The sequence below is a fragment of the Sarcophilus harrisii genome, chromosome 3, assembly GCF_902635505.1.
Source record: "Sarcophilus harrisii chromosome 3, mSarHar1.11, whole genome shotgun sequence".
In the NCBI taxonomy this organism is placed as follows: domain Eukaryota; kingdom Metazoa; phylum Chordata; class Mammalia; order Dasyuromorphia; family Dasyuridae; genus Sarcophilus; species Sarcophilus harrisii.
In genome coordinates this window covers 41,536,479-41,548,608 of record NC_045428.1, presented here as the reverse complement: position 1 = coordinate 41,548,608, position 12,130 = coordinate 41,536,479, and the positions used below count along the sequence as shown (strand labels likewise).

The 12,130-nt window shown below is 36.6% G+C and overlaps 1 protein-coding gene across 14 annotated transcripts in view; it reads left to right on the top strand.

Annotated features, from left to right (window-relative positions):
* MED12L (mediator complex subunit 12L) overlaps nucleotides 1-12,130 on the top strand; it is a 370,226-nt gene that overhangs the window by 37,511 nt on the left and 320,585 nt on the right. For 10 of the 14 annotated variants that reach the window (XM_031957753.1, XM_031957758.1, XM_031957759.1 and 7 more), the window contains 3 exons: nucleotides 993-1,184; nucleotides 2,748-2,783; nucleotides 7,450-7,609. In XM_031957753.1, the coding sequence (XP_031813613.1) occupies nucleotides 993-1,184; nucleotides 2,748-2,783; nucleotides 7,450-7,609 (388 nt within the window). The remainder of the gene's footprint in view (nucleotides 1-992; nucleotides 1,185-2,747; nucleotides 2,784-7,449; nucleotides 7,610-12,130) is intronic. The other 4 variants (XM_031957757.1, XM_031957765.1, XM_031957764.1 and 1 more) reach the window with 1 other exon arrangement.

Genomic DNA, 12,130 nt, shown 5'->3' with positions numbered 1-12,130 from the left:
CCGACTCCAGGCCTAATATTCCCATAGTGCCACCAAGCTGCCCTGAGTTTATAAAGCTTCATCCATTTCCATTTGGTCACTTTCCTGAACATTTCTGAATTTTTTTTTTTAAACCAATAATATAGAAATGAAGAAAACAGCTCCATTTTTCTCAAGTGTAACTATTGTTATTATGAAAAACCAGTATCAATAAGATTGTCAGGTCAATTGAAAACTTGGGGTGTTTATAAATTATTTGCTGTGAAAAGAAAATTTAAATGACCTTTGACCAAATTAAAGAATCCTTAATGTAAATACAGGTTTCTTCTAGAAAATATGTACTATTTAGATGATGGAAGAAGGAAGAAAGATTATTGTGTAATTACTAGATTTTTCTAATACTGTTAAAACCCAGAATTCATATTTAGATAAATATTCTCCTAGCAGCCTGGGTGTAATTAATATTAATAGGAATATCTAATGTGGTAAAAGATATTTTACCTTATAGTTTAACCTTATAGCAAGGCAAAAGCCATTCATCTTTAAAATGTTCAACGTTTCATCTTGCCTAATGCCATTAAAGCCCTGCCCACCTCTACCCCCTCTTTTTTTTTTCTTGCTGAAATAATTTATGTTATTTAGATTTCTTTTTTTTTTTTTTGCCCCTAAGGCAATTGGAGTTAAGTGACTTGCCGAGGGTCACACAGCTAGAAAGTCTGAGTTAAGTGTCTGAGGTCACATTTGAACTCTGGTCCTCCTGACTTCAGGGCTGGTGCTCCATCCACTGGGCTACCTAGCTGCCCCTATTATTTAGATTTCTAAAGAACAACGGTAATATTTGATTTTTAGTGGAAATCCCAACCTTTTTCTTCAAGGGATTGAATCTTAATCCTATTATGTGATTGGCTAAATTGGTAACTTTTCAATTAAATTGTAATCATGAATTTTTAATACAGCAATGTACTTTATCATCCTCCATAATATTTTCTCTTTTTTTTTTTCTTTTCCACTAGATTGGAGCTTATTTTAGCAGCATATTAGCAGAGAAATTGAAGCTAAATACTTTCCAGGACACAGGAAAGAAGAAGCCACAAGTTAATGCTAAAGATAATTATTGGCTGGTGACTGCTCGATCCCAGAGTGCAATTCACAATTGGTTCTCAGATTTAGCAGGAAATAAACCACTTGCTAACTTAGCAAAAAAGGTATTGGCTGGCTTTTTTTTTTTCCCACATTGCTTTAATGTTTGGTTTTCACCAATGTGGGGAAGCTCATAGTAATGAACTTTCTCCTTCCTTCAAATAGGAAGAGGTAGACTTTATATATAAACTATTTTGTGTGTGTGTGTGTGTGTGTGTGTGTGTGTGTGTGTGTGTGTATGTTTTATATATATATGCACATATATAAGTATATTTACATATATGTTGATTGTATATGTATTTAGACTTTGTATATATTTTTACCCCTTTCTTAGTTTTGAATTGTGTATCCTGGATAGGGCTTCTGTCTAAATTGAGAAGCCTTACATGGAAGCACAGTCTATATGACCTACTGAAGGTAGAAAAAGAAGGACTTTGACATCCAAAGCAGGTACCAAGAATCCGCCATTTCCATGACTTGGAATTTCTCAATTTGGGAAGTTGTTAAGAGCAGAGCTAAGTTTGTACAACTAACTAACTAACTCTCCTTGCCTTTATCAGTAATTCACTCCTCTTTTAAAAAAAATAAAAACCATCTTGAGCTTCCTAACTAAGTCTTGTTTCCCCCATTAGATGAGATCAAGATTGAGGTTCTGTGTGTTCTTCATGAAAGAGTGAAATGATTTGAGTTTGCCAGGCTTGTTGGATCCTTTCCATTTCTTTTGGTCATTGTACCTCAGAATGAATATTTTCTTGTCATGGGGAAAAAGACACACAGGATCAGCAATCTTGTAGACCAATTGAAAGAAAATGTTATTGGAAACTGGTTAAAGAGCTATAGAAACCTTTTATCTTGGTAGACTTAGAAATGGTTTCCTTTATCTCTGACCTCTTGGACAGTTTTCCCAATGAGCATGTGGATCTCCTCGAAGTCTTTTCTGAAGCTTTTTTTTGTCCAAAGTATTTCTGTCTTACTTTCTTAACTTTTCAGTGGCAGGCCTGGCTATGGCCCAAAGTAGAGAAGAGCTTCCTTGAAGGAAATCCTTCCATAGAGGACTTGTTGCTTTTTCATTGGTCTCATTTTTGTTACCGTGATAGGTTTCTGTGCCCAGACCCAGCTGAAATATTTAAATGTATAAACCAATCTACTCCAAACTAAACATTTATGAAGCACCTACATGTGCCAGGCACCTTGCTAAGTGCAAACCTAACTTTTTTCTAGTCCCTTCCTTTTTGGGTCACGTCACTAAAAATTGTTGGACTGTTTGGCTTTGTCTCTTGCCAGTGGTGAATAGTTTACTCAGTGACCTTCCTGAAGGTTAGGCTAATTTCATCTGAGTATGTTTTATTATTATTATTTTTCTTTTTTGCTTTCTCTCCACTAGGAATTCCTATGCTGTTTGTTGATTAGCAACTCCAATGCCTGCATGGCCGGCCCGGCATTCTTTTTCACAGATTTTCCTGTTCTGGAAGCATTTCAAACATATTTTTGATGCTCCCTAAATGCTCCTGCTAGCAAAGGGATGATGTACTTTGCATTAGAGGTGTATTGATCTAGGAGAGTCATCTTTTAGAAAGGAGGGAATTCCTGCAGTAGTTTGTTAGTCAATGTTCTTCTTTCTTTATTAGGAGCTGCTTACCCTGGCCAAATCAGGTGTTGTTCAGGTAAGCCGTGGCATTCCTTCTTTGCAAAATTATGGATGTTTTCTTCATAGAACCATTGAACATAGTTTGAAGTAGTCATTTCTTGGGCTTTTTTTTTTTTAAGAGCATTTTCAGTTGGCCTGAGCATCTGTTCCTCTTGGAATTGCAAAATTATTCATTCTCTGCATGTTTTTCATAAGTTTTTTTGTTGTTGTTGTTGTTAATTTTTTAAGTTCTGGTATTGGCTTCTTGCATTTCTTGTAGCATTCCTCTTTCAGATAGTTTATGACAGAAATCCTCAACTTTCCTGCTGAGATCACAAATCAATTTCCAGCTCTGATCTGGGGTCTAATGGAGTTGGGGATATGTGAAAGATCAAATTACCTAACTTGTTTTGCTGTCAGAATGCACCATGTAAATTGCCAGGTGTTTTGCTTCAGAGAGGTTGACAACTGCATGGTGGGAAGGGGACAGGGTTTTTTAACTGATTGACAGTAACAGCTGGATTTTGAATGGGAGCCTTCCTTGCTGCTTGAGTATGCTGTAGGAAATGTCTTTAAATTTTGCAAACTTCTCTAGTCTTCATTTATCCATTTCAGGTCGTAATCTGATCAGTCTGCCCTGTGGTGGTGATCCATTTTGGCCCCACTGGGGCAGTAGATGACGCCAGTGGGGAAGAATGTGGAAAGAGGAATGGGTAGGGAGAAGAGAAGGCTCCTCCGTGGGAGGAAAACAGTAGCTACATATTGGATGGTCTTAATGTTATACTGTTATGTGGCTACAGTTGTTACCTCCCTGAAAAACAGTGATATTATGTCACTTCAAGACAGTTACAGCATTACTGTATTTATGTAACTGTCTTGGCAGACAAAAAGAAACTTAAATGTGCCAGATGATTGAATCAAATATCCCAAACTTTTACCGGTTTTCTCTATTAAAAGTACTTTCTATCTCTGTAAGGAAGACCAGTAATTTTGGTTCACTTGAGTCTTTTCCTTCTGGTTTGTATGATTTCTTGTGGTTTGGTTCAGCACTGGCTATAGCTGTAAATTGGGCAAAGCTGTTGATCTCTCTCTTCTTCCCTAATTATGTAACTATCTTCTCATAAATGTGTATATGTAAATATATGTATATTTTTTCTGAATTTTAAGCACTCAGATTTAGCTAACTACTCCTCTTGGGAGATTGCTCGTGAGAGTAACATTAGAGTTTTTGCCCAGGGCTGTTATAATATCTCCTACTTGCTCAGTTTTGTTGGATATTTCATCTAAATATTTAATATGTTGTATTAAATTTATCTTCTTCAGCTTTTAATCCTCCTGCCGATTGCTGTTCCAAAGAAATCATTTAGGCTTTCCAGGAAAGATAGCATCAGTAATAACTCTCTAAGGTGGCAAACTTCTCCCACTATTGTTTGTCTATCTGCTCTGGATCTTGGTCCTAAAACATTTTTCTGTGTGCCTGTCTGAGAAGCAGCCTGGCCTTTGACAGATATTTGATGCACCAAATATTGTATTAGAAGAAGCGGCAGATCTGACCTTGGGATGACTAAGTGCTTGTTTTCCTATAATGGTTTTGAAAGATGTAGTCAGTGAACTCGGAGCCTCATGCCCTTTCCATGAAATGCTTCACAAGCGAAACCTCCACTAATTCTTGGCCAGATGCTTTTCAGGGGCCCAGAACTTGAAGCCTTATTCATTAGGCTCATGTTCCCTTCATTCCCTTTTGAGTTGTGGCTGCCAAATTGGAGGGGCTGGCCAAGGATGAGAAGATGGTGTGTGTGGAAACCAGTTGTCTGTTTTGAAACTGTTATTTCCGATGGAAAATAACCACTAGCAGTGGGAGAGAGACCTTAGGAGATCATCTTGGTTTTTTTTTTTTATCTAGTTATGACTCTTGAGACCAAGGTGCCTGAGAGTTGTGACTGTGACTAAGAAACACCCTTGCTGGTTTGGAAAAATCCTCGGAACTCACAAATATATGATAATAAAAGAAAGCTTTATATTAGTTTAATGAGACATTTGTTTTCTAGAGGGCTATCTCATATTCCTTTGTGACCTTTGATGGCCCTGTGGGATAGTAGGGGAATGGGTAAGAATGGGGAAAAGAGTAAGCATTTATATGCCTACTATGTGCCAGACACTAGGTGCTTTAGAGATATTATCTCATTTTATCCTCAGAATAACCCTGGGAGGGGGGTGCTGTTATTTTCCTCATTTTACAATCGAGGAAATTGAGACAGAGTTTAAATAACTTATTCAGGGTCACATATTTAAGACTGAATTTGAACTCAAGGCTTTCCAACTCCAGGATCATAGATTTAAAGATAGAAAAGTCTTTGGAGGCCATCCCATACAATCCCCTTCTTTTACAGATTAAGGTGTTTAAAATGGCTTGCTCAAGTTCACAAAAGATCATTAAGTAGAAAAGGTAGAATTTGAATCCAGATCCTTGTCTCCAGACCATAGCTCTCCACTCCTTGTTAGGTTACTACTTCTGAAGCCATGGGGCATGTGTTGTGTTTTCTCTTCATTTATACAGGGAGGAATTAAAAGGACTGAGAGCTTTAGTGATTAGTCCCATTTTCACACAGCTAATAGCAGAACCAGGAATGTTCTTATTTCAAGTTCTGTGCTCCTTTTTTTTTTTTCTTAACCTATTCTGATGTTGGGACGTAGTGGGTCCCTCCTGCCGTCACAACTAAATGTACTTATTGGCCTGGATCCCCTTCTTCTGGATTAAAGAAGAACTTGAACAAGTTGCTCCTTGGATTTTGGGGCATTTGAGACTTTGAGAAAGGATGACTAGCCCTTTCTAACAGCTCCCCCTTGCTTTTCTGTGCTTTGGGGTTCCAGTTCCCTCACATAAGTCTGAAAAGAAATAATAAACTTTTGGACGCACCTAATTTAAATGAATAAATTAACTCTTCCATCATTCCTTGTTATGGGCCAGAATTCTGAACTTGAAACAAAGGATTCTTACAAGGTAAGAATATAAGTCAGTGGAATTGATAGAGACAATTCCTATTTCATTTATACACCATATTTCCTATTTCAGTTTTATTAGGATTGCTAAGGTATCATTTTAGTATTTATAACTTTCCATTGAGAACAAGTGTGATTGGAAAGACTGAGTGTTCTCAGTCAGGAATCTCGGGATTTCATGCTCGGCCTCTGTGTCCCACTAGGCAAGCTACTTGAGTTCTTGGTATCTCAGGAAAAAAGATTCTAAGACCAAGTTTCAGAGCAGGTACTACTTGACCACCCAGAGTGTGTTCTATGGTAGATCCTTATAGCAGTGTAATCATAGATCTTCCAACTCTTCCCCCTTCTCATTTTATATAGAGCACTGATTCTTAAAATGGGGACCAAGGATTAACTAAGAACACCAAGAAGTGAGGAATGTCTCTGAACTTGTTTGGGGAAAAGACATGATTACAAAGGAAACCAATTATGTTATATAAAGACATGATCTTTATATAGCATAATTGGTTTTCTTTGTAATTCTGTGTATTTTATTTTATGGATTTAAAATAATATTCTGATGGCCATGGACTTCATCAGATTTTACAGATCCTTCACTGGGGTCCATGTTACATAAAAGGTTAAGAACTCTAAAACAGAAGTTTGAGGAATATAAATACTTACTTTACAACTCTGTGAAGTATGAATTGTAGGAATATTATCATCCTAGTTACAGAGGAGGAAACTGAGGCTCAATAAGGGTAAAGGATATAAAATTACACATCTAATTTAGTGGATTTAAATCCAGACACCAAGGTGGATGTTGTTCTTTATTCTTTCTTGTAAACATTCTGCCCCTCCATATTATGGTCTGTCCTTCCCCATTAGTGGTCATCCCCTCCATGTAAGTTTTTTTGCCTCTCCATATTAACCTTTAGTAACAGACATCTTTCAAGTTTTTTTGCATTCTGTGCCACGTAGGAAATACAGATAATGCAAAACATTTAACAACAAATGTTTCTTTGCAAAGTGGGCTTGGTACAGGGAGAAGTTTTATACTTCAGTTCTTGATTTGAGTTTGTTTTGTACTTTAAAATATTTCCTCTCTCCTCTTGCCCTTTAAGACTCAGGTTTTAGCACCCTTATGAGTTATGAGAAAATTCACAAACATTTGTTCTCATTTCCAAAGTGTGTTTGGATGATCTTTTCAAAGGGAAGAATCTATATTTTAATTTTTTTAGGTTAATGTCTTGTTCAAGGTCCTCTAGCTAGTCTAGTGCAGAACTGACCCTGGAACCCAGGTATTCACACCCCCATTTCACTATGCTTTGAATTCTACTAGGTTATTCCTCCAGACAAAGTAAGAACTTTAGTTCTTGTAAAACCTCTTCCCAAATCTACTAGTTGAATTTTCATTTCACTCATTTTTTCTTTTGCAAGTAAGTAAATTTCATTTCTTTTTTCATTTTTGACTTGTTCCTTCCCTCCTTCCCTTTCTGTTCCCTCTTTCCTTAGAAATGATTTGGATTCAAACTTGAACTTGTACTTTATTATTGTGTGACTTACTAGGTAACTTGATGCTCCAGGGATCCTCAGCCTTCCTTCCGTATCAAATTAAGTGACTGGAAGAGATGAACACCAAGGTCCTTTTCAGCTCTCAATCCTAGGATCAAAATGTCCTCTTCTGAATGTGATAAACATTGATTTATTTCTCTCTTTTTAAGGTTCCTATCCTCAGCAAAAAAGAGGATGTTTTTGCATATTTAGCAAAATATTCAGTGCCATTGCTTCGAGCAGCATGGCTGATCAAGATGACGTGTGCCTACTATTCTGCTATTTCTGAGGCTAAGATTAAGAAACGTCAGGCAACTGATCCAAATATGGGTAAGTAATAACTCTTCAGTATGGTACTTATTCAGCAAATATTTAGAGTGTACTGTGCTAGGTTCTGTGCATGATATCAAAAAAGTTAGATTTTCATCAACTGTCCAAATTTAATCTTGAAAAACAAAAACACTTGTAGCTTGTAGGTAAAGATGCTTTGATTACATTAATGCCATTTCTCAATAATTGCCCCAAATTGAACTAGCCATTATTTAAAAAATAGTTAAAACTAAAAACAATTCAACAAATTGACTGCTCTGATGACTTCTGCCACATTTACCACCTGTAGTCTACCAGCTCTCTGAGAAGAGGAAGATGAATTTTATCATCGGTTCTCTGGACTCTAGATTAGCTATTGCTTTGATCTTACTCCTGATATTTTAAGTATGGGTTTTACTTTGTATTATTGTGACCAGGATGTAAACTGTTTTCTTGTTTCTGCTTTATTTATTCTGCTTTAGTTTATACTGATTTATTTCCATTTCTCAAGAGTTCTTCATATTGTTTCTAATTGTGTAGAAATATTCTATTCAAACATCATAATGGGCTCTCATTTTTGTTTCCATTTTTGCTACCATAAAATTTGTTGCTATGAATATTTTTACATTCAGGGACTTTTCTCTGTCTTTGATTTCTTCAAGCCCACTAGTCAGTAGGTCATAGATTGTAGGCGTTAGAATAATTCTTCTCCCCTAGTTCTCGCTGAATTGTTTTCCACAATAGATTTATAGCTCTATTAAGTGTGTTAAAATGCTTGTTTTCACACACTTCTACAACATAAACTATTTCTCTCTTTATCATCTTTGCTGATTGTAAGATGACACTTCAGTCAAATTAAAAAACTTTGGGGGAAGTAGGCAAAGGAATCAGGATTAAATGACTTGCCCAGGTCCCACAGCTGGTAATTGTCAAGGTTGAATCTGAACTTGGCTCCTCCTGACTCCAGGGCTGGCCATTGTTTTACCTAGTTACCCCTTAATTTTAATTACTTATGATTGGGGACTTTTAAAAATTGGTTGTCTATCATTTGCATTCTTATTCTCTAAGCTATTGTACATAATTTTTGACCACTTTTCTGTTGATGATACTTGTGTCACTTTCCTCTATCTCTTGGATATCAGAGATATTTGATGCAGTTTCCCATGCCTTCCCCCCATATCAACAAAGTTTCTCTTCTATGTCCCACCTTAATCCTTAGAGCAGGAGGCTGTGACTTTTTACCATGGCTAAGGTACAGGCTAAGATTATTAGATGTCTTCTTAATTCTGGAAAAGCTAGAGTAATAACAGAGAATACGGATGAGAGAATATAGATTATTCACCAGAACCCGAAGTTCTAAAATGATCCATAGAGCTGACTTAAAGAACTTCTCTTTTTAGAGGGGAAAAAAGTGATTATTCCAGCTGATAGTAAACAACAATAAAAATAATTGATAAACTGAGACTTTGTCATCTTTATTTGTGTAATTTTCACCAACTCATAACTCTTTTTAACTTTTTAATATGACTAAGTGCAAGTGATAAATGCTTACCCCGGTTTTTTTTTCCATATCCCTAGCATTGTACCTGGTGTGTAGTAGGTGCTTAATGTTTATTGACTGAGTTGGCTGACTTATCTTATCAAACACTTTTCATTACTTTTCTCCAAAAAGACTGTCCTTGATTTTCATTTTAACTTGATCTTACCTGGATTCAGATATTCATTGGTAGAAAATAGTATATAAATTGAAAAGAATTGAAGGGTTGAGAAATTTGAATTGCAACTAATTTGCTCTGTGCCATATAGTGTATAGTAATGTGTATTTCTCCTACATTGTCCATTCTACCCAACCCCTCCCCCCACCTCCAAAGTGTTCTTTGGTGTTGCCATCAGTATGTAGTGGATGGTCGATGGGTTGGATCCAATGAAATAGTCTTTTTATCCTTAAACAGTTTTTTGAAGAATTCCTTGAGGGATTTGAGGAATATTTGCTGTAGTGACTATACCCAGAATAGGAAGGAGGCATTTTGGAGGAACCTTTGAAATTTGGTTATAAAGGAGAAATTGGTAAGTTGAGCTGTGTGAGATCAGTGAAAAACACTTGCTATTGGGGAAGAGACAGGCTGTTCTCTACAAACTACTAATGACAAAGATTCTTCATGTACAGAAAAATGAAATAGCATAAATTTGAAGGAAGTCAAGAAATCCAGAAAGCAGAGGGAAGGAGGAAAAGGATTATAACCATTAGGTTATAATTAAATTCTTTTGATGTTAGATACATTCACTTCAGAGATATAAACAAAGATATTTGAGTGGGATGTTTAAAACTTAAAAGCTATTTTGATGACTTTTTGTGGACTTCACCTTTGTGGATGCATCTTTCCTCCATCCCTTCTTCAACAGTAAACACTTATTAAGTACCTACTTTGTTTCAGGCACTGTGCTAAATCGCAGGGATAGAAAGACAAAACAGGCCTTGTTTTCAAGGGTCTCACAATTTCATGGGGGAAGCAACCTGTAAACAGCTACATACCAACAAAATAAAAAGGTATAGATTAGAGATAATCGCAGGGTGAAGTTACTAGCATCAAATGGGCTTGGGGAAGGCTCTTTCCATAAGGTGGGATTTTAATTGAGACTTGAAGCCAGGAGACACCCAGATATGAGGAGGAAGAAAATTCCAGGCATAGAAGACAGTCAGTGATCCTGTTATGACCCCAAAGTGTCTTGTCTTTTCTCAAAATTTTATTTATATTTTCACTTTCGCATGACTTTCAAAGAAAACTTCCATTTCTTTATAACTGGAATAAAAAAAGAGTAAAGTAAAAAGTTTAGTAAAAGCAACATGACAGGCTTGTCTGTCAATACATGTAATGATTCATACTTATAAATTTCTCACCTTTGCAAAGAAGTGAAGAATGTGCATTTTCTTAATCCTCTGAAGTTATTTTGTCTGCCCTCTATCTGAGCAGAATTATTCCTAAATTGCTCCAGACAAATGGGATTCTGTCCCATTTTCAACTGTCTTCAGAGATTCTGAAACCTGGTTCTCTAGCACTTCATAATTCTGGTGGGTGTCTAAATTTATCAAGGCAAATACCCTTTTCTGACACAGAGATTTCTTAACCATCTGTGATTATTGGCCATAAATTCTTCAGAGAGGTTTCACCTGAATCTCCAGTAATTTCTTACTAACAGGGAAGGTGGGGTGGTATACCAGTACATTGCTCTGGTATATTGTCGTTCTTAATTTTTGCTCCCTGACTTACCCTCCTCCCATTGGCCTTGATAATGTCTCATATGCCCACACTTGGCACTTTTATGTTTCACATTGCCCTTCTCAGTGTTCCTCACCTGTAGGATATTCCATTTCCCTTTTTCAATGGCTGTCCCCCGTGATGGTTATAACCCTTTCCCACCTTTCCTCTGCTTTCTGGATTACTGACTTCCTTCAAGACTCAGTTCAAATCTCACTTTCTCCAGGAGACCCATTCTAATCATGCTTGCTACTAATTCCTTTTCTTTAAGATTATCTTCTATTTGGGGCAGCTAAATCGTATAGTGGGTAGAGTACCACCCCTGAAGTCAGGAGGACCCAAGTTCAAATCTGGCTTCTAACCCAATTGCCTCCACAAGGAAAAACAAAAAGATTGCCTTCTATTTACAATACATTGTAAGATGTGTAAGATAGCATATAACAAGATATGTGCTATCTTGTTAGCACATAATCTTTTATATGTTGTCTTCCTCATTAGAATCTTTTGAGCCAAGGATCATATTTTTGTCGCCTTTTCATGTCCCCAATGCTTAGCACAATACTTGACACATATTAATGTTTGTTGTCTTAATAGTTATTGACAGAAATAATAAAATGATATGTGACTTATTATATCTGTAAAACTCGGTCATTTTTTTTTATTAAAGCTTTTAAATTTTCAAAACATGCATAGATAATTTTTCAACATTAATGCCTGCAAAACCTTGTATTCCAGTCCCCCCTCCCCCAGCCCTTCCCTCTAAGAATGACAAGCAATCCAATATAATATGTTAAACATGGTAAAAATATATAAACTTCATCATTATTATAGTCACATCTTAAAGCTGTGGTGATTTTACCTCTGATCAACTTGTTAGTTCATGAGGAGTGTGGACTGGTTCTCTCTCTGGAAAATAGGGCTATTTTTAGCGTTTAAAACTCACAAAAAGAGCTAAGGGATGACTTAACAATGACAGTGATAGTGATTTTATACAACATCTAGAATGAGAAAAGTGAACTTTGCTTTGCTCAGACCTCATTTGCACTACTGTGCTCAGTTTGTGTTGTATTTTAATGAGATTGAAAAATCTGTAACATGTTTATAGTATGGTGGCCATGATGGTGAAGGGTCTGAGTGAAAGCTCCAGGGGCTTTGAATCTAGACTCAAGAAGATACTGGGCAGTGGAGCTGGGCACGGTAGCTTCCTTTCAAATATCTGAAAAGATTTCTCATCAGTCATCCTAGAAGAGGGCGTCAGAAATAGGACCAATGTTTGGAAGTTACA